Source organism: Anguilla anguilla, chromosome 4 (assembly GCF_013347855.1).
Source record: "Anguilla anguilla isolate fAngAng1 chromosome 4, fAngAng1.pri, whole genome shotgun sequence".
Lineage (NCBI taxonomy): Eukaryota > Metazoa > Chordata > Actinopteri > Anguilliformes > Anguillidae > Anguilla > Anguilla anguilla.
Genome location: NC_049204.1, coordinates 30,275,920 through 30,296,624, shown reverse-complemented (window position 1 = coordinate 30,296,624; position 20,705 = coordinate 30,275,920). Strand labels below are relative to the sequence as shown.

The 20,705-nt window shown below is 40.1% G+C and overlaps 1 protein-coding gene across 5 annotated transcripts in view; it reads left to right on the top strand.

Moving 5' to 3' along the window:
* The first annotated feature begins 1,529 nt into the window (after nucleotides 1-1,529).
* The window catches only part of palmdb (palmdelphin b), a 34,296-nt gene continuing 15,120 nt past the window's right edge, over nucleotides 1,530-20,705 (top strand). Inside the window, exons 1-10 of one of the 5 annotated variants that reach the window (XM_035416415.1) lie at nucleotides 1,530-1,772; nucleotides 2,153-2,356; nucleotides 7,592-7,643; nucleotides 8,773-8,853; nucleotides 10,634-10,764; nucleotides 13,508-13,622; nucleotides 14,105-14,129; nucleotides 14,240-14,356; nucleotides 14,952-16,037; nucleotides 18,245-18,829. In XM_035416415.1, coding sequence (XP_035272306.1) covers nucleotides 7,599-7,643; nucleotides 8,773-8,853; nucleotides 10,634-10,764; nucleotides 13,508-13,622; nucleotides 14,105-14,129; nucleotides 14,240-14,356; nucleotides 14,952-16,037; nucleotides 18,245-18,285 — 1,641 coding nt within the window. In that variant the 5' untranslated portion in view covers nucleotides 1,530-1,772; nucleotides 2,153-2,356; nucleotides 7,592-7,598 and the 3' untranslated portion in view covers nucleotides 18,286-18,829. Of the gene's footprint in view, nucleotides 1,773-1,968; nucleotides 2,357-7,591; nucleotides 7,644-8,537; nucleotides 8,854-10,633; nucleotides 10,765-13,507; nucleotides 13,623-14,104; nucleotides 14,130-14,239; nucleotides 14,357-14,951; nucleotides 16,038-17,311; nucleotides 17,382-18,244; nucleotides 18,830-20,705 lie in introns of those variants that run through there. The other 4 variants (XM_035416414.1, XM_035416412.1, XM_035416408.1 and 1 more) reach the window with 4 other exon arrangements.

Below are 20,705 nucleotides of genomic sequence, written 5' to 3'. Positions count from 1 at the left end.
CACTCCGCAGTCTCCCGAGCACCGCTCCGACAGATTTCGAATACATTTTCATTAATTAGAAGGCTGGCAGGGAATGTGGCACTTCGGTGAGGGTCGCATTTTTTTAGGCTACCGTAAATAAACAGAGCCCGCCGCGGGAATTTCCCACTCGTCCCCCCGCTTCCCCGCAAGCTGCGCCTCCTTGCATTTCGAGGGCGAGTTCTGCTTGACCAGCAGATTGAGGGAGCATTCTGGCCCCATGAGCTCATGTTTACGCCCGGTGACAAACTTGTCGAGAACCGCCTTCTCCGAGATCCTCACAGCTCTCCCCACTGAAATGCTCTGTTAATTATTTAATTGAGAAAGTCTTTATATTTCACATTGTACACCATGCAAAATGGATGTCCTTTTACAAACTTAAAAAGTTTAAATATGACAGACAGAAATTTAAAAAATATATATCCTAGGGATATGGCATGCAGAGGATATTTCAAAGAGTGGCAATGAGGTTGGTACAAGAATATGATACTTCACATATCTCAGACATTGGTACAAATATGTTTTTTGTTTTTCTCACCTTCTATCAAAGAGAGTCACACCTATGCTCTGAAGGGAAATAACTGCAATCGTGCATTCTGAGTGAATACTGGAAGATGTTGTGCAAAATCTGAAAAAGCCTGACATGTTTTCCTGGTTTAATGTAAAGTATTTGCAGGAAAACAAGACACCATTTTCTTATTTCGACACAGTGGTAACAATTAGATTAAGAGAATCTGGTTGAAATGTGCATCAGTAATTCGTAGTAATTTTCCATGGTTTAAACTGCTGCTATTCTACTGAGCATTTAGCACAAATGTCTGCTAAGAACAGCTTGCATGTAACAGTTTGTGAATGCGTGGAAATGGCTATCATAATGTTATGCAGCACAGAGCATTTGGAGAGTTCAACATGTTGCCATGGATACCTGTCTCCCTGCCTACATGTGCCAGAGCCAGTGAAATTCTGTTGCCATATACTGACAATTCACACAGCCGTCTGCTGCTTCAGTTTCCACTTCTCTACAGTGCTGGAAAGAGAAAGCTGAAAAAAGCAGTCAGATGTACTTTAAGGTGTGAACGAGTGAACATGGGAAATGTTAGCTTTATGTAGACCTTTCATGCAACGTAGAACAGAATGTGTGTTTAGATTAGCCACTAACAATCTATGAACTTTCGATGAGCATTGTCATGTAACCACATGCGGTACGGGCAAGCATTTCAATGACGTTACACAATTTACATAGCACATTAAAATTCATGAAAAATGGAAAAACCCTCGGCAGTGAAAGAATTGCTTCCCTTAATTCTGATTATTGATTTTTTGATTGCACTTTGAATCATGGTGCAAGACTTTAGTCTAAAGTGTAACCACTGTTTTTTTGTGTTTTGATGTCTGTGTGTGTGTGCGTGTGTGAGCCTGCTTGCGCGAGTGTGTGTGTGTGTGTGTCCTTTCGCACATACAGTATGTACTTGTTAGTGTGCGATTGTTAAATTACTCCCACTGCTCCTAGCTCCCACTCTTATTACTGTAATTGTGGAGCGGAGATGAAAGATATCTCGCCGGAGCACCCTGGCTAAATTCATGGCAGTTCTGAATATTAAAAACAGCCTGACGCAAAAGCACAGCCTGTGACACAAACTTGGAAGGGAAGGCGCTGGCTAATTACATGTCAAGTGTTGATGGCTGTGCACATCCATCAAGTAGGACTGACAGCTGTGAAGACACCCGGAGAAGAGGCGTCACACTTCTAAATTGTGTGTGTGTGTGTGTGTGTATGTGTTTGTGGGTGCGTGTGTGGGTGCCCATCTATACGTGTGTGTGTGTGTGTGTGTGTATGTGTTTGTGTGTGTGTGTCTGCACATCTATGTTTGTGTGTGTGTATGTGTGTGTGTGTGTGGGTGTGTGTGCATATGTATGTGTGTGTGCACATCCTGTGCGCGTGTGTATGTGTGTGTGTGTGTGCACATGTATAACTGTTTGTGTGTGCATGTGTGTGAGTTTGCGTGTGTGTTTGTGTTCGCGTGTGTGTGTGAGCATGTGCATGTATGTGCCGCCGTGCATTTGTAAAAAGGTACGGCATTTTTTGGCAGTGAGGTAAAGATGTACTGTATCGCTGGACGTTTGGCTTTGACAGGGTTAGGGGGTGTGGAAGGGCTGTTCCTGAAGAAGAACCCGCCCTGCTTTCACTGCTGAGAGACGGCAGCCTGCCAGTCATTGGTAACCCCTGGTCTACCCTCAGCCTACCTGCACTCCCAGAGAACTAATGCCGGATTCCACACTGTGCAGACTGGAGTGAGCTCTTCCTTCACCAAAGACTCCACTCATCCGCACACAGCCGGTGAGTGCTGCCTCCTTCTCATCTGGGGCTTCTTCGCACATTCTGTTGCCATTCTCATCCTCCTGTGCTTTTCTGTTTTTAATTATTATTATTATTATTATTTTGCTGGGGTCTGTACTTTCCAAGAGTCCAAGAGTCTTTCTGAGAAGTCTCTGAGTCAGTGTGTGTGTGACAGATTAGACTGAGGAAGAACAGAGCATCAGCAGCAGGCTATTCCATCACATTATTCCACCTTAGAGGCTTCTAAACGCATTTCTTTTTCATGGAAAAACTATGGAAAAATCTGAGGAGGGGAACTTCATGGGGTCTCTAAATTTCTAATCTTTTAATTCTTCTAAGCCTGCTGCTATTTCCACCAGGCAATTTCCTACCGGGAGGTTCTTAAATCCTTTTGTCAAAAGATTTATGGAGTCCGGAGTTTCACTAAAAATTCACTTTCCTTTAACCGCTGAAGCCTGAGAGCTGCTCTTTCATCAGATCTAAAGCCAAAAAATTGCCTGGTGGATCCTCTGGATCCCTTATTTAAAAATACCTGCCTTCTATATTTTTACAAGGTTCATGATCATGTGAAATTACTGTCACTGTAGTTCTGTATAAATGTGTTTGTGCATACATTTTAAGTTCAGGGATGAATAAAAATAATGTCATTAATAATTGATGGCTAAATTACCTCATGTATTGCTGTCAAAATTAGCTATTTAAAATGAACACACTGCTTTCTAGACTGGGAGCAGATGCCACATGAGATTTAGCAGTTAAACCATCCGTGATCAGATTAAAGAGGACAGATTACGGGGAACCTCCACCCAAAATGAAACAGTCTGTGAAGTGGGATCAGCATATTGACAAGCGGAGATCAGCAGCATTCCACTGTAGTTCTGCGCTGGGTCTGGAATGTTCAAGGGTAAACCTAAATTTCGTTCTTCACTCTTATAATTATAATAATAATAATAATAAAAATTATTATTATTATTATTATTATTATTATTATTATTATTATTATTATTGACTAGTTGTTGTTGTGAGCAAAAATGCTTATATACTTTTTATTCTGTAGCCATCATCTACAATATTGTTCATTCTTGTTTATTCCTTGTAATGGGGCTACACCTGAGGTTTTAGATTAGACAAACAACAGTTAACTGACATGACACAGTGGCTCTGTAGATATCCCATAGTTCCTCACAGCAACGTCACCTGTTGACAATCCTCAGTTTTGAGGACACGCTCAAAGGCGCCATATCGCGTCACTCCCCGTTCCCCGACAGTGCAGCTGCGTCGGGAAGCTATTTTTGTACCGAGCGCATCTTTACACACCGCTTGCCTACCAGGTGGATCCCCACCCCCAGCCGTCATGCTTGTTGTCTGTGGAGGTCTTATTTCCTGTCGTCGCAGCGACGGGTCATGACCTGTTCACGCTTGTAAAATGGCCTGAAGCTGAAGATGAGCTCACCCTTCTGTCCACCAGCCTGGCGTGTGTCCCTCGAAAGGCCCAACACAAGCGACCCACGTTTGGGTTGGATTTTCAGTGCATTCTGCCCCATATGAGTGTGTGGTAAACCTTACTGCTTTCCTCCACTGTCCCATGCACTTCCACACCCACACTTACTCCCTTTCTCTCTCCACACTGTACAGTGACTCATCCACCAGCATTACATAAAATACAACACTTATCGCATTGTGGAAGGCTTTTTCCATGCAGCAGGGACAATTAACACTGAATGACATTTAGAGCTGTAATTGATTTGATCTGAATAAAAATTCTCCACAGGAACACAGGGTCTAAAATATTAATACATTCATTACACTGTTGTCCTGGGTCTTTTGCTTTTAGTGTGCTGTTAGATAGTAAGGTTCACTTGGCAAAAGATACAGTACAGATTAGTCGGTAGTGTGGAAGATGAGCTCGCTGTCCTTCCAGGGGAGAGAACAGATATTTGTCGGTCTAATCCAGTCATCAGCCTCTCAGGGCTTGAATTAACTGCCGTTACGCAACAAAAGCTTGAGTCGATATCACAGCCTGCAGGGCGGTTCACAGTGAGGACATGAGTTTACAAATTCACTCAGGAAGCATTTTAAAATGATATAACTTTTTGATGCTGTGAGCAGCCTACAGTGTAGTCTATAAGTATTTGGACAGTAATACAATTATTGTTGTTTCAGTTCTGTACTCAGCGCACTGTATTTGAAATGAAACCATGAATACGCTGTTGAATTGTATACTGCCAGCTTGAATTTGAGGGTATTTACATCTATATTGGCTGATCCGTGTAGGAATTGCAGCACTCTTTATACATAGTCCTCCCATTTCAAAGGACCAAAAGTAATTGAACAATTGGCTGCTCAGCTGCTTCTTGGCCAACTATGTGCCTTTGAATTATTAGTTCATACACAAGAAATTCCCGATGTGACATTTGCATTAGGAGTCTTTTGGGTGTCATCTGTCAGCATGATGACCAATGCCAGTAAAGCAGGCCATCATGAGGCTGAAAAATCTGAGCAAGTTCATCAGAGACATAGCCAAAGCATTGGATGTGTCAAAAACAACAGTTGCATACATTTTTAGGAAGCAAGAATACACTGGTAAGTTCAGCAGTAGTAAAAAAAACTTGGTAGAACAAGGAAGACCAATGTAGCGAATGACAAAATGCTACTTTCAAATGTGAAGAAGAACCTCATTTCAACTGTTGAATAGATCAAGAACTCTCTCTCCAGAGAGACTAGGGCAGCATAACCTCAGAGGGTTCACCACAAGATGGTGCCACTGGTAAGCTTCAACAACAAAATGGCTAGGTTTTATGATTAAAAAAAAACTAGAATGGTTACAATTCCTGAAGGAATTGTGTGGGCTTGCTTCAAATTCCAACTGGCACTGTCCTCAAGCCTCAATGCATTTCAATGAGGGTGCTTAGCTCAGAAGAAGCACAAAACCGTCCAGACCCACGGAGTACCGTAGCATTACATATACAGCCGGGGATCAGCAAGTAGCGATTATGTTCCAGGGATTAGTCATATCCTAAAAGTGTCATGAGTAAAACTTGGCTAATTATATAGCTAGCTAGCTCCTACTCATGTGTGCAGGATAGCATCCGTACGCAAGTTGTAGCTGTGTGTCCATAGCTCCTACTCATGCATGCAGGATAGCATCCGTATGCGCTAACTAGGTTAACTAAAGTAGGCGAAACGCTAACATGTTAGGGTTAGCTAAAGTAATGTTAGGCGATAAAGCTGTGCTTAAAAAGCTTGTGCTATTGGAAGTGCGTCCTGCTAAACGTCCATGAGAGAGTGAGTGATCACCTGCCCATGCGTTCTACTAAAGCGTTCCACCAAACGTCCATGAGTGACCCTCTATGGAGTGACCAAAATAAGTTGAATATTTCAAAAATTCTTGAATATTTCAAAAATCTGAATACAAGCAACAAAAATGTAGGACTAGTTAGAGCTAGAAAAATTGGGTGGAAAGTACAAATAATAATAAGAAATATGAAAGACAGCAAGAGTGGACTTGCCGGAAGCAAGCTCACTAATAAAAAAAAACAGAGTTCTGGAACTAAGTTTTATGAGCGAATTAGATTAGTATTAACCTATACCAATTTGATAGAAAGAGGCCATTGTGGGGAAATAAAGGTACTGCTCATGATCCAAAGTACAAGCCCCCCACCACCATCACCATGGAAGATACAGTACCTAGCATCTGGTGATGACTATGGGTCGCAGACTTAAGGTTGTCATCAAATACAAAGGATTCGTAACCAAGAACTAAATATAACGACTTTATTTCAGATTATGTTAAATTGTCCAATTACTTTTGCTCCCATAAAAAGGTGTAATTCCTATATGGATCACCCAATTTGGATGCAAATACTCTCAAATTAAAGCTGATGGTCTGCACTTTAACTTCATATTCATTGTTTTATTTCAAATACATCAAAAGTTTTATTTTGTTTCACTGTCCCAACGCTTTTGCATTGAACTGTATCTCAGTCACCGTTGCCTTAGAAAAGCATGCCATCGAATTGTGTAAATTGTGTACGTCACTCAGAGTAAAACTGTATGCTAAGTGACTGTAATTCAATTTAAGCTATCAATGTCATTTTAATTTCTATTGATGCCTAAACATAAAAAAGTGTGAGGGCAGAGGCTCGAGTCTCGGCGCTGTGACTGCCAGCCATAAAACAGAATGTCATCCTGTACTGTTTAACGGAGTGGTGATCGTGCCTGTGTCAACTCGTAGACATATTTCCTTTCATCTCACCCCCGGTGTGCTACATCGGTGGTAACAGTGGGATACAGTCCATATGGCATAGTTCAGTCGCAGGCCTTGCCAAGGATGAGGTTTCATAGATCAAGAGGTTTGTGTGCTATATTGAAAGCTGAATGGCAGGATAGAGGATATAGCTCTGAAATGTTGAAAGGGGGCATTTCATCGCTTAATGGGCACGGGGATCACTAATGGAACATATTTTAGGCAAGGCACACAACCAGTTGGAAACCTGATCCACTTTTTTCATAAGTCGTGTTACTTGAATGTCCTCTAACATTGGACACTGGGCTATCTTTAACCGGAAAGTGACATATAGTCTACTGGGTCTAGAAAAAAAGACCGCTTAAGTGATAAATTATTGTTGTAGTCTTGCTGTCACAATGGTTTTGCTAAAGCCGCAAAAAAGTACCTTGGAAAAATCAACATCATTAGACAGTGTTCCGTTAGAAGTGGACGTTGAGTACATCATTGAAACAGCAGCAAAGAGTACAAATCCTAATGAGGAGCAACAAAGTGCTCAGTGTAAGACTGTCACAGGTAATAAACTCAAAATGTCTCCTCTTGAACAATAAGAGGTTGCAATAGTCTTTTTATCTGTGATTGATCAGATCAAAATGAGAAGGTGGTCAGATTCCGTGCGCAGTTCCGAGCAGACTTTGTCCATCCTTCGAAAGCTCTGGGATAAATCTGACATGTGATGTGTCAGTGAGACATGCTGGCCATGCCAGCTATCCCAGCTGGCCCCCTGCCACGGCTGGCCCCCAACCCCCCTACCACCCCGAGTCCCGTGCCTATGCCCAGACACACTCCCGTCATAGTCCCTCAGCGGCACTGGAGCTCATCAGTGCGTCCCTTCTGTCTGCACGGTCCATCGGTCTGTCCGTCAGCACCGCTGTCTGCTGGGCACCCCCCCTCCCCTCCCCCCTTGCTTTGTGCCACTCTCTCAGGGGTTCTCTCCCTCTCTGTTCCAGACTTGCCATGGAAGAGGAAGGCTTGTTGAAGGAGCGACTTCAAGCTATAACGGTAAACCCTAAGGACAAACTATGTTTATTCAAAGAGGAAACTTGGGACAGTAAATACATATGCCAGGGGTATTTGAACAATCCTGGTTGTTCCTGATATAAAGCTGTTACAGTTGTGTTAAGCTTGTCTCAGTTGTGGAACAGGTGGGCTTTCAGGAACCTACTGTATTTATGGACATACTGGGTTTCAGTTTTTGTTTAGCATAGAAGGACATTAATTAAGCTATTTTTCCCATAAAGTTCAAAAGTGATGTAGAAGTGTGATGTGGCTGGAGACTGGGGAATGTTGTTTGTTGTACCTGAAGGTCAAATGTGGGGTCAACATGAAAAAGTCTGTTCATTCCTTCACCTTTACTCAGCACATTAATGGAACCTAATGGCTCTTTTTTATATAGCTTGTTCTGTGCAATTTTCCAACTACAGTATTGTTATTGTTATTGTTTTTAAATATTAGGCAGTGCTCATGGAGAGCACCCTGTACGGTCCAGGATTTTTTCATCAGCCTGTTATATAGATGCTATCTACATGCCCTGCAGATTGGCTTTATGGGGATCCAGTGAAAGAAAACAATATAGTATAGATGCAAAGTCTGGAATAACAATTGTCTACATTTTTTATAACAGTGTTAACACTTACCTTTCTGTTGGTTAATTTTTTTTTACAATTTCAAAAGTTTTTAACATTTTACTGGTACTAAGAGGAAATAATGATGATTTCTTCCGTAGTGAATTATTTATTTTTAACATTAGCAACAGATAATTACAGGATAGGGCTCTCTCTTTTGCATTGTTTGTGTTAGCTGTTTGAACAGTCTTTGCCAATTCATCTCACCTTCCAGGGAGTCATGCATGTGCTGTACGTGCGGAGGAAAACAGCTGACACGTTATTTTTGGCAGATGGCATCTCGGAACAGGTTGAATCTCATGGCAACTACATCCTCTCAGATTACAGAAAAGTCTCAGCCTTGTCCTGTGTCACACAATAGGCCTTGTGGGCTTCTGAATGACCACATTCAGGAGAATATGTCAAACCAGCGATGGTACCGGACGCAATGTGCGTGCAACATGTGTCCTTTGTGTGGTGACAGGGAAGGAGATTGCTCTGAAGTCTCTTTGTATTCATTTGCACAGGATAAGAGAAAAATCCAAGAAGACATTGCCAAGAAAAGGAGGGATATTGAGGAAGAAAAGTTAAAACTTCAGTATTTGAAGGTATGGGAGTTTTACATAATATGTATAAATATGTGAATATGTATTTTTATGAAGCATATGTTTGTGGTTGTGTGTCTGTGTGTGTGTTCAAAACATGCTGTGATTAGAATAGCTAGCTAACCCTGCAAAGGTGTGCTGTGATAAATGATGATGGAAACAGATACATGCATTTGTGTTTCTCAGTAGCAGTATCTCATTTCTAAAAATCAGAAGTACCATGTGTTAAAATAAATTAAACAGCAACAATGTACACAAAGAGTATGAGCTGTCTCCAAAAGTAAATGAAAATAAAAAAATATTTTGCAAGAATTGCCATTGTCTGAAATTAGCATGTGGCAAAGCAGACTTTGTTATCTCAAGAGCAATTCCATCTGCCAGTGACAAAGCAGGACTATACTATCATCTACAAAATTAGATAGTTGACGCTTTAGTAAAAACATAAATAAATAAAGATTCAGAGAACGAGTAGGAAAATCAGCTTGTCATTTCATTTTTATTAATTGTAGCTAGTAGTATAAAAACACGTAGCATATATTTAGCATAAATTAATAAATAATATTTATTTCATTACTTTACTTCAAAATATCTTGGCAAACACTCTTATTAAGTGACTTACAGAAGTGTAGACAAATTACATGTTTTAGCAATATTAATGTGGTGGGGTATTTATTTAACATGGTTTCTCTTACCTTAATGCTAACAATGATAATTTCCAGTCTAGGCTGTGACACAATACTACACTGAAATGTGTGTCTCACAATGTGTCAAATAATTACTTGAAAAATCTAAGCTAAATTGTCCACGCACACACATATATTGATATATAATGTATATACTGTATATACATGTACACATGAAAGTTATATGGCAGACAGGCATTGAGGTGTTTGACATATGACACAAAGAGTACACTTGTATTTTTATATGGCTCCATTAACACTTGTCTTTTTATGTGATATACTATATGTGATGTCCTCACAAATCTGTGTCATGTTAGATAATTGTGGTCTAAAAACAGGAAAATGGGAATGGATTTGATTTGCCCTAATAATTTAACAGTGACTGGAATCTGCCAGTGCCTTAAATGAATGTAAATGTTCCATCCTTTTCTTTGGACACATTTGGTTAGCATTCTACTGCCAATCAACATCCCATAACAAGTGTGTGGGAGTCGTGAAACAGTCAGTTGTACAGCTGGTCTGTAGAATGAATGGAACATGGTGTGCATGTGATCTCAGTCTAAGCACTCTGAATCAAAGAGACCGCTGCATGTATCAGATATACAGAAATTGCATTTTTAAGCTGTATTAGATATTAGTGGAAGCAGAGCCTTTGTAAAAGGGCAAGGCATTAGCACGGAGTGAGAGTGTTGACAGTATGTTCCTATTTGTAAAAAAGCACAGTGCTGTATTTACACAGGGTGAGAGTGTAGTCTATTCCTGTTTGTATAAAGATCTAAGGTGTTAACACAGGATGTATTTGTAAAAAGGCTGAATATTAACACTGGCTGGTGACGTAAATAGATTGTTCCTATTTGAAGAAAAAAATAGACTGTTCCTATTAAAAATGCAGAGAGTAACACATGATGACAGCATAGACTACCTTTGTTTGTACACATGCAGATGTTAACTGCCTGTGAGAGCATAGATAGGTGCATATAGGGTTTCAGGAATATGAAAGTAGTACTGTAGTGATGCGGTATTACAACAACCACTGCAAAAAGTCATAAAAGTCTTTGAAAAGTATTGGTACAACATGTATATTTTCCTCCCACATACAGAAGAAAGCTTTGCGGGAGCAATGGCTTATGGATGGACTGAGCCTCCAGAGTGCACAGGAGGAGGAAGCCATGAGACTACAAGCTCAGGATGACCAGCAGCAGAGCAAAGTCCTGCAAAGCAATATCGAAAGGTAACCTGAAAGTGACAAGAACAAGCATGCAGTCTGTGCGTGTGTGTGCGTGTGTGTGCGTGTGTGCGCGCGCATGCGTGTGTGTGTGTGTGTGTGTGTGTGTGTTACCATTGGTAAGCTTTAGCTTTCATTATCTCGGTTGGGTTGTCATTTGGCTGCAATTGAGGAATTGCACTGAGGTCATTCACTCAATCTATTTTTGAACAGTCCTTCAGACACGGTCTAAACAAGCATGACATCACACTTAATCTCAAGAGAAGATTGTAGGCACAGACATAGAGTTAACTCATAATTGTATGATGCAATATTGTCAGTCAACTATTATATTAATTCAATTCCAAACAGTAATTTTTTAAAAATCATGGTCTGGTCATCATAATAATATACACAGTAGGGCAGTCAAGGAAGCATATTTGATGTAACTTAGTAATTCATACTGCTTATTGAGAGTATTGTCCCACACATTCTCCCTCGTCCTGGAATATAAAAAGAAGGAATATTTACTGATGGTGTGTGGCTGTAGGATTATGAGGTCCATATTTCCTGTCTTGGTGCAGTGCATGCTCTCCCATGTATGGCAATCTATTACACAATTAGTATGGTATTAAGTGACCACTTCAAGTTCTTCTCTGAATGAAATTTTTCTGCAGTTAACTGTCGTTTATTGAAGTTTCGCTGAACCTGTGTGCTAAATATAACTGACTGGATGCATCCGTTAAATAATTAAAAACAACATCAAAATTGAATATAAACATCTCTTAATGCTTCGGGTGTTTGTTCAAATTAAGTCTTTATAATTTAATTTTCCTCACAATGGCTGCATTTATTTGGCCATTTGTTTTTATACATAGATCCTGCCCCGTGGAAGTCAACTGTGAGGTCTTATGGGAAGCACATACTCACTCAGTTTACAAAAGCAACAGGGGTTTAAATGATCCTATAGATGTGTGCTCATGTCTCACAATAAATACAAACAAAGGCATTTGTCCAAGCGCAGAGGGTGACCAGGGAATTTCACCGCAGTGGAACTCTACAGAATACGTTGATATTTAAGACGTACTGGTCTATAGTTTGCTTGCAATTCATATTACAGGTATCCGTATTACTTTGCTTGGCTGGGTGGCATAGAGGTGCAGTGCTTAGCACTGTTGCTTTGCAAGACGGGGGTTTGAGGTTTGAGTGCTAGCTGGCCTGGATCCTCTCTGAGTGGCGTTTGGATGTTCTTCTCGTGCTCACGTGGGTTTCCTCCTGGGCTGCAGATGAAAATTAGCCTCCCTGGATAACTCTGGCATGTTTACAGAAATGTTATTAATATGCATTGTCCCAGTTAAATAAACTACTAAATTAAAATAAAATTTCACCATTGTGGAAATAGCTTTGTCTTAAGTTTGCTTGTGGCTGCGGGTATTCACGTTACCTTTCTCTTTCTATCCAAACATACAGTACACTTAAGCACGCCAGCAGTACACAGCATTCCATTCTTTAATAACAAGCCCTGGTGTGAGGCAACCCATAAGTATAGCAATAAGGTTCACAGTTTGGTTACAAGCAATATCGATTCTACCATGTTTTCCCCTGTGTGGTACTGCTGAGATAACAACTGCAATTTTTAACATGAAGCAATATCTAGACAAACACAGCATCAGAGAATTCTTACAGTATCTGCCTTGTGCATGCCCCCTTAGCTTTGTTTTGGAATATCAATGTCTGTGGTTTGTTCGTTTAAAGTGAATATAATTAATTCATAACAGGCAACACATGGAGTGGCAAATTGTTGCCAAGAAAAATTATTTTATTCTTAAGGCCCCTCGTTTATTTGTCAGAAGCGAACTGGTTCAGAATGTGAATGTGATTAAATATCTTGAGTATCGGAGGGTCTGAGCTAGTGGCTTAGGCAGATAGGCACATTTCTGATTGGGGGTATTATAACACTGGAGGAGAGGAGAATGATGAACCGCATGTATTGTCCTGAATGTTTGGCTTCACTGAGTGCGGTCTGAGCCTTTATTACTGGATGCTGAGCCTCACTGATGTGGCAAAAAAAAGCAATTTGGAGAAAAGCCTCTCCATCTCCAGAATAACACAACTAACCAGACACAGATATAGATCTGAATCCCTGAGGTGATGGAAGCAGCCTCACCCAATACTGCAATGAACAGAAAAATACATTAGGTCATTGTCTGTGCCGTCTTTGCTGAACGATGTCAATTTTTGATGGCAAGTGTACTGGCACTTCATTAACCAAGTGTACCTTGAAGAAATAAGTAACTGTGGCACATCTCTATTTGAAGGCATGGCTCTCTGGGACATTTGTAAGGAATAACAAGGGAAGTGTGCCTGGCTGACTGTGTAGCTTGAATTTCATTCCAGGGTTATTGATGAACTCATTCAGACTCTGCAACATCAAGAAAGTAATCATTTGTAAGAAAAACCTCTCCTTTCACAGAATACTGAAGTTACTCCGAGAACTTTCAGAGTCACTGACGTTGAATATGATCTGAAAAGATTTTAGGCATCACACAAACGTAACCAATGTCTATGAAATTCAATCTTTTACGGACGGTCTCAGAAACCTCTGCACTATGAAATGGCCAATGAAAATACTCAAGCCACAGCCCTCATGCTACTTCATACTTCCTGTTGCAGTCTTTGTAAACCAGTCTCAGTCTGTGATGATCTGTTGCTGGCTGCTTGCCATTGCTGAAGTTCCTCAGCCAAACTGTCTTTTGCGTCCTGCTTTCAGGATGGAAATGGAAATCGAAGCTCTAGAAAAGCAGGAAATGACGATTTCTGAAAATGAGCAGCTCATTCTGAAACGGCTGAAGGAAGTTGAGAAAACCACCGAGGACATAATAAAGGTATTGCGCATCTCATACTCCTTCTCAATAATGGCTCCTGGGGAATTTCTAGTGTAAAATATGGCTGACACTTTGTTTGCCAAAGCTGGTCACTCTGGTGATTCCATGTGAGAATGAATGAAGCCTTGCGAATGAATGCTGCTGGTGAACATATTGGGAAAAGTCTCTTTAAGGCTTTTGGAGGCTTTGCAGGGGCTAAACACAAGGGGCAGCGGTCGAATGGATGCCAACACTTTTGCTGGTAGATAGTGGCCCGAGCAGTGCCAGGTTGATGTATGAGAGCTCCGGTTCCCCATTGACAGTGCGGTCGATCTTACTCACAAACCGGAAAAAATTAAACCGTTTCGCGACCACCTAACAGAAAAAGTTGAAAAAATTTATTTTGCCTCTTCTTTCTAATCTTTGCCTTGAATCATTTTTCTCTTTTCTGATTTTTAAACGATGTCCGAAATGTAATTTTGAACTACTGTATTTCCTCACAGGCAGTAAATGCAGATACCCAGCAAGGTAAAGACTTTTGTTGCTATGGGTGTTGTATTTGCCTTTTTCTTTCATTACTCTTTAACTATTAGAAGAATAAATAGTGGGGAAACTAATTGCCTTCTCTTCTGTTATAGAGCCAATCCAATACATTTACTCAGAAATTCCAGATATCCCAAAATCCTACAAACCTTCACAGTTAAAGAAATTATCAAGCCCTTTTCTGGAACCTAATGATGATCAGCCAAAACAAGGTACAGTACTGCGATACCATTTTACATTACTGACATGTATACCAGCAATTTACCAAGATCAGTTTACATATTTAAACACAAACTACATTAAAAAATGAAAAAATTCTAATTTCTTCGATGATGCAAATCATTAACACTATGCTATGAATTTAAGCACTACGCTAGAGTGTATGGTACAGCATGTGTCCACAGGAGTCAAAACAATATCCGTCCTTTGGCTCTTTTCATTTCTGCCCAGTGAAACATGATATTAAATACTTTTGATACATTTGCCCACTTCTTCAAATTTGCAATCAACATTTTTAGAATGGGAATAAAAATGTTAAAATTAATTTTAACAAACTGAAAATAGAACTTTACTACTACCAGATATAGTCTTCCTATCTGTGAAAACAGGTGTCCAGCAACTCATGATATAAGAACTTAGCGATTTGCCACCTTCTGAAATAAACTCTAAAACTGAGTTGTATTGGCTAGCAGAGTGATAGGTTGTTTAGTTAATACTGAAAATGAAATATATTAATACATTTCAAATATGTGCCTAATGTCTGCAAGCAGTCATGCAACAGGTTATCCAACCATCTTTTCTCCGCAGCCTTATTTGCAATGGAAATTAATGTGGAGAAAGACATGAGGACTGGGGAGAGCCAGGTGCTGTCAACGGCAACCGTCACGCCACAGAAGTTTCAACAGAAAGGCATAAAGGTCTACGACGATGGGCGGAAATCCGTCTATGCGCTCGGGCCCGATGGCCAGCTCGCTCATAACGGAGTGGGAGAGCTCACCCCCCGTGAGGTGGAGGAGCTGCTGAGGAAGGCTACCGAAAAGCAGACTGATCCGGACGTAGAGTACCACGAGCCTGTGTTCTCCGCCCCCTACAGCCGACCGGCCACCCCAAAGAGACCAAATCGGGATCACTCCAGTCCAAGGCCCAGCGGTCTGTCGGAGGCGGCGGCAGTGCGTCCCCCTTCCGCTCAACCCGAGGTCCCCCAGAGCGATGGCGCCCTATTTCAGAGGGAAGCCAAGCATCTTTCACCTCACATTCCGCACCCTAACGCTGGCAGCCAAGCGCACGCAGACCAATCCCCTCCCCACAGCCCAGGAAAAAGTCATTTCACAAATGGAGGCGAGACCCATTTGGAGGCAAACGCACAGAAGCCAGTGCAGACTCCCCTCCAGCAGTCCAAGGAGAACCACAGAGCTGCACTGCTGGTGAAGTCCGAAGCCAGACACAGAAGCCCATCGCCATCCCTTCCAGACGCCTCCCAGACCACCAACACCGCCATGCCGGCCGAGCCTGACTCCACGGAGCCTGTGACCATGATCTTTATGGGGTATCAGAGCGTAGACGACGAACAAGAGACCCGCGTTGTCTTGCGCCATGACGGGGTCATCCAGGCCGAGCTGGTGGTCATTGGCGACGATGACGAGAACGGCAGCGATGGACCGCTGTCTTTCCACCCTGACGGGTGCCACAGCAAGATCTTCCAGCCCCACCTGGCCTCCAGAGCAAGTTCATACCTCACGGAGGCCAAAGCCAGCTGCAACAGAACTAATGCATCCCTGTACGCCACCCCCAGCCTGCCCCAGGAGACAGAGCTTGGGCACAGCCCCATTCGCCTCAGCCCCTGCCCTGATGCACAGGTGGGAGGAGACAGCACAGAAGACCCCTCCCTTACAGGTACAACAAAGAGGAAAAAGCAGCACTGCTCATTAATGTAACGCTCTCCTCAGAAACTAACCTCCCTTCCTCTGACAACAGAGCTTTTTGCTCTCATGGTTTGGCGCTGCATGCAGGACCTCCTCCCTGCGACTCACTTCCTGTAATGAACGGCAGATTACTAAAGCATAACTGTGAACACTTATTTCACATTGTACAAAAGCTGAGCATACAAAATGTACATGGGAATAAGTGGGTGTAAAGTGCTGTAGCCCTGTTGAATAGAACTTTGTAGGCATTATAATTGTGTTTTGGCAAGCTCTACTTCCACCCAGTGGTGGAACTGCACATAGCAATAGCTCATTGATGACACAGTGAGGTTTACAGCTATGAGGAATATTAATTTAAATCCCTTTGATTATGAAAAGCTTGTTCCAAAGACGGTTACTTTAATGCTTACTTACACTCCAAATGTAATTTGTTTAAATTTAAAAGGAAAGTGAAATACTTTTGAAAATCGTGAAAAAATTACAGTGCCTTTGGAAATGGTACAGTATTGTTGAAAGCCAAAATGAAAATGTTGAAGAGTGAATTAAATCCAGTCTTATATGCTGCAGTATCGTTGTTCTGAAATGAGTCATTTGCCTTGTTTTGATTTTTGTTGCTGTGTTACTTTTTTCTATTATGCAAATGATTAATTTCAAACCAGCTGTCTTTGGTGCAATTACAGTAATTTGCATGGCTGACTGGCGTCTGCTCTCTACCTTTTAACAATCAAGATATCCCTGGCTTGCTTTTTTCTGTACTTTTCCTGTGCTGATTGAAAGCTGTGGTTTCTGCATAGTTTTGAATGACAGCTTGAAAATAAACACTTTTGGGACATTAGCCCTTTTTTTCTGATTCCTTGACATCTCTGTAGATGTCTTAAATACAGTTTGGAAGAAAAGTGAAAATGGTTCATTTTAAATACTCCAGTGACGTCTAATATTTGAGATAAAATACTTATACACATGTTTAAAAATGTGAAAAATATATATACAATGTGAAAAATATATATACAATGTCTAACCTTGCGTTTCGTCAAATACGGCACTCCCCAAATAAATTTTACAGAATAATATAGTACTCCAAACATATTACAGTCTCATGAATTAGACAGGGTTTAGCAAAGGATGCAATATAACACCATTAAACTCGTGTGGGGGCAGAATTTGCGAATATAACTCAGATACTTAATGTGAGATTATGACAGTGAAAGGCCTTGTGAAAATCTTGTCCCTGACCTTGGTCCACAGCTGAAGCCTCTGAAGTGAAGGAGCAGTGTTGACACCATGTAATAATGTGCTTGAGAGGTTATTACACAATGTGAGTTATATAAGCTAGGAAATGCATTTAAGAGAATCAATTACAGAAATATTTGCTTATCCCTTGCTGTTACTCTGTCCTTCTGTAAATGCATTTTACCAGATAGTATTATCATGGCATACAAACAGAAATGTGTACTTGCTGTATTTTATTGGTAATATATTAATATTACAACAGCGTAGTCGCAGTGCACATTTTCATTTCCCTAAAATGGTGATTTTGAGATTATTCTGCTTAACTGGTCTTCATATATAACTGAATACAATTTCTCAATACACTTATGGCTAAAGATTTGATGTTTATTGTCATTTACTGATACAATATATCATTTATTTTCATATGTACAACATGGTGATCATGCCAACGACCAGGAATAACATGCAAATAATATTGCTGCTGTCTAATAATGCAGTGAATACCTGAATATCATTCCATTCATTTCAGTGTGGACCAATTATCATAAATTGTTTCTAATGTACTATGTATTATTTTAGTTCAATTGAATTGTCACAGAATTTTTAAATAGCTTTTAACAATCTCCTGCTGCACGAGCCATGTTCTTACATATTCTACCCACTCAAAATCATTGTAGTATTCCAATTAGTATATCTTTGTAAGATCTCATTTTGAGATCTTACAAAGAATGGCTTGTATGTTTTCCAGTTGCTCCAGATTTATTTTCTTAGAGTCAATTTCTCCTTAAGACAATAACTCAGACACTTTAAGAAATCAATTTCATTTGATTAATTCTTCAAATGAGATGTATTAACTCTTTTACTAAAATTATTTTTTCACTGCGTGGTCACTGTTCATGGGTATGAAGCAGTGCACTGAAATATTGTCTGTGTCTTTCCTCTCCACAGCATTAAGGCTGAGAATGGCAAAGCTAGGAAAAAGAGTCTAATCTCCAATGATAATGACTCCTGTAGCTGCCTTAAATATTCCATGAAGAAAAGCAAAGTGAGAACATGGCCAAGGGAATGGGCTTTTTCATGTTTGCACAATGCCGACAAAGCTAAACTTCCGAGAGACCACTGACACAGAAAATTATGAAGTATTTTATGTTCAGAAAATATGGTAGCATTGTGCCATTAGCAAAGAGCAGGTATTCATTCTGAAACGTTTTTGCATTATGTCATTTGGAAAGACAAGCCAATTTTGAAATGTTTGTGTTTTGTGCCTTTTTGCAGTGCAAACAAATGTGCAGTACAAATATTTACATAAACTATGCCCTCATAAACAAACTATGTGCCTTATATATGTAAGTGCCTTTGAAATATGGTTTCTAATGCTTTTTAAGTGTGAACTCTGTTGTAACACTTTGAATAACTGTTATGTAACATCCAAATAATAATGACACCATAACAAGAGCAAATGTACACATAAAGAAAATGCAAAAAAGAGATTATACTACAAAACAACAAATTCAAATAAAATGTTGCCATGCTTCCTGTCTTGTTTTTCATTATTTAAAGGGATATTGTTAAGCGGGAATTTTATCAGATATACGTCACATCAATGACGAATCGAAATACAATATACTTTTTTGTTGCTTATAACATAGGTTGCTGCAATGCATGCCATTTCTGAGATTTAGTACATTGATTGAATAAGGTATTTTGATTACACACTTTGCCTAAAGTAAGAAAGCGTCACATCGTTGTTTTCATTTTCACAATGTAATTATTATTCTGCTTAATTGTTGGTGTAATGGATGGGTTCTATACAAAATCCTTTTAGGATGGGTAAAATCATTATCCTTTTTGGTATTACTGAAACTGTGGTCAGTTTAAATGCCAGATTCCTCAAGGAAATTATAAGAAAGTGAAGGTACTTTGGTGAAAGGTATTCATGTCTAATTTTATGTAAGCTGTCCAATGTCCACATCCCAGTGTCAAAGGAATATTCACTCAGAATAGTCAAATGTGCTTTTTGCAACAGGATCAATTGATCTGAAAATGTTGTCATTTCCCATATGTTATGCCAAACTGAAAAAACTCAGGGGGTTGTTCTGTACCCCCATCAGTGAAAGGCTTAGAGATGGTTCAATAAGGTGCAATCAAAAGTGTGCTTGACTAAGTGAACACAAATACTTTGCTAATAAATTACGAACTGAGAGAGTGGTATCGCACATTGTTTATACGAAACGACACGGACATTTTCCCATTAGTCAGTCCCTTCTGTGGAGTTGCTTATTGCGGGAGGAGCTTCGGGTTGTTGTTTTCTTGTTTATATCAGTTCATTTAGATGTGGACTTTATTAAAAGCGTTTCATGCTCAGAGGATTCTCCAGTGGATCTCTGCAGACTCCCACATCCTTCTGATAATCTAACCCTTTTAGGAAAGCCAGCTCTTCCATAACTGACCTCATATGCCTATCCTGACACCCAAAGCAGCTAACAGGAATGCATTTGTGAGCTTAAGCTAAAATGTATAGCATATTATTGTGCTGGATGTCTGGCCGCCAAGACCCTGAAACCATTTAGTTATTTAGTCTTATTAGGCTTGAATTTCCCTTTTGTTTTTTCCTCAAGATGATTACAGTTTCAGGAAATTCCCTTCCCATGCTTTATTGCACAGACCCTCTCCTTTTTTCGAAGGAGTGATATACTTCATTATTCATGCATTGTTCTTGTGCCTTTGAGTGCTCTCTGTCCAAACAGAAGCTGAGAAGTAGGAGTGATTTTAATCATTTCTGCTGATATTCAAATGACAGAGATTTATTTAACACCTTAAAATTGTGCGTTTTGAGATTTTCTGAGCATCTTCCCATAAAACCAATAGAATTATTATTATTATTATTATTATTACTAATAATAATAATAATAGTAGTAGTAGTAGTAGTAGTAGCAGTAGCAGTAGCAGTAGTAGTAGTAGCAGTAGCAGTAGTAGTAGTAGTAGTAGTAGTAGTAGTAGTAGTAGTAGTAGTAGTAGTGGTAGAAATGAGTCTTTCCTCCAGGCTTTAACATTATGGCATAAGAGTCTCCTTTTATATTGTTGTAAAGATAAAATGAAACCACTGTTCAGAGCTTTGGTTTTCTCAAGTGCATGTGCATTAAAATACTTCCATTTTGAGATACATTTTCCTCCTTTGTGTACTGTACTGAACTGCACACAGATTACACATTCGGGGGAAAACATTTAAAAATTTGCATCTTAATTTTTTCATTGCACATAATTTCATATATTCCTGTACTGTCAATGTATTTGGGTCATTCATGTCTATTGCAGAAAATTTCAAGATAATAATCAATGCGTACTTTGCATCTGCCGCTGTAGGAAAGAGAAAGGCAGATATTCCATTAATGTAGTCTTGTAGCATAAT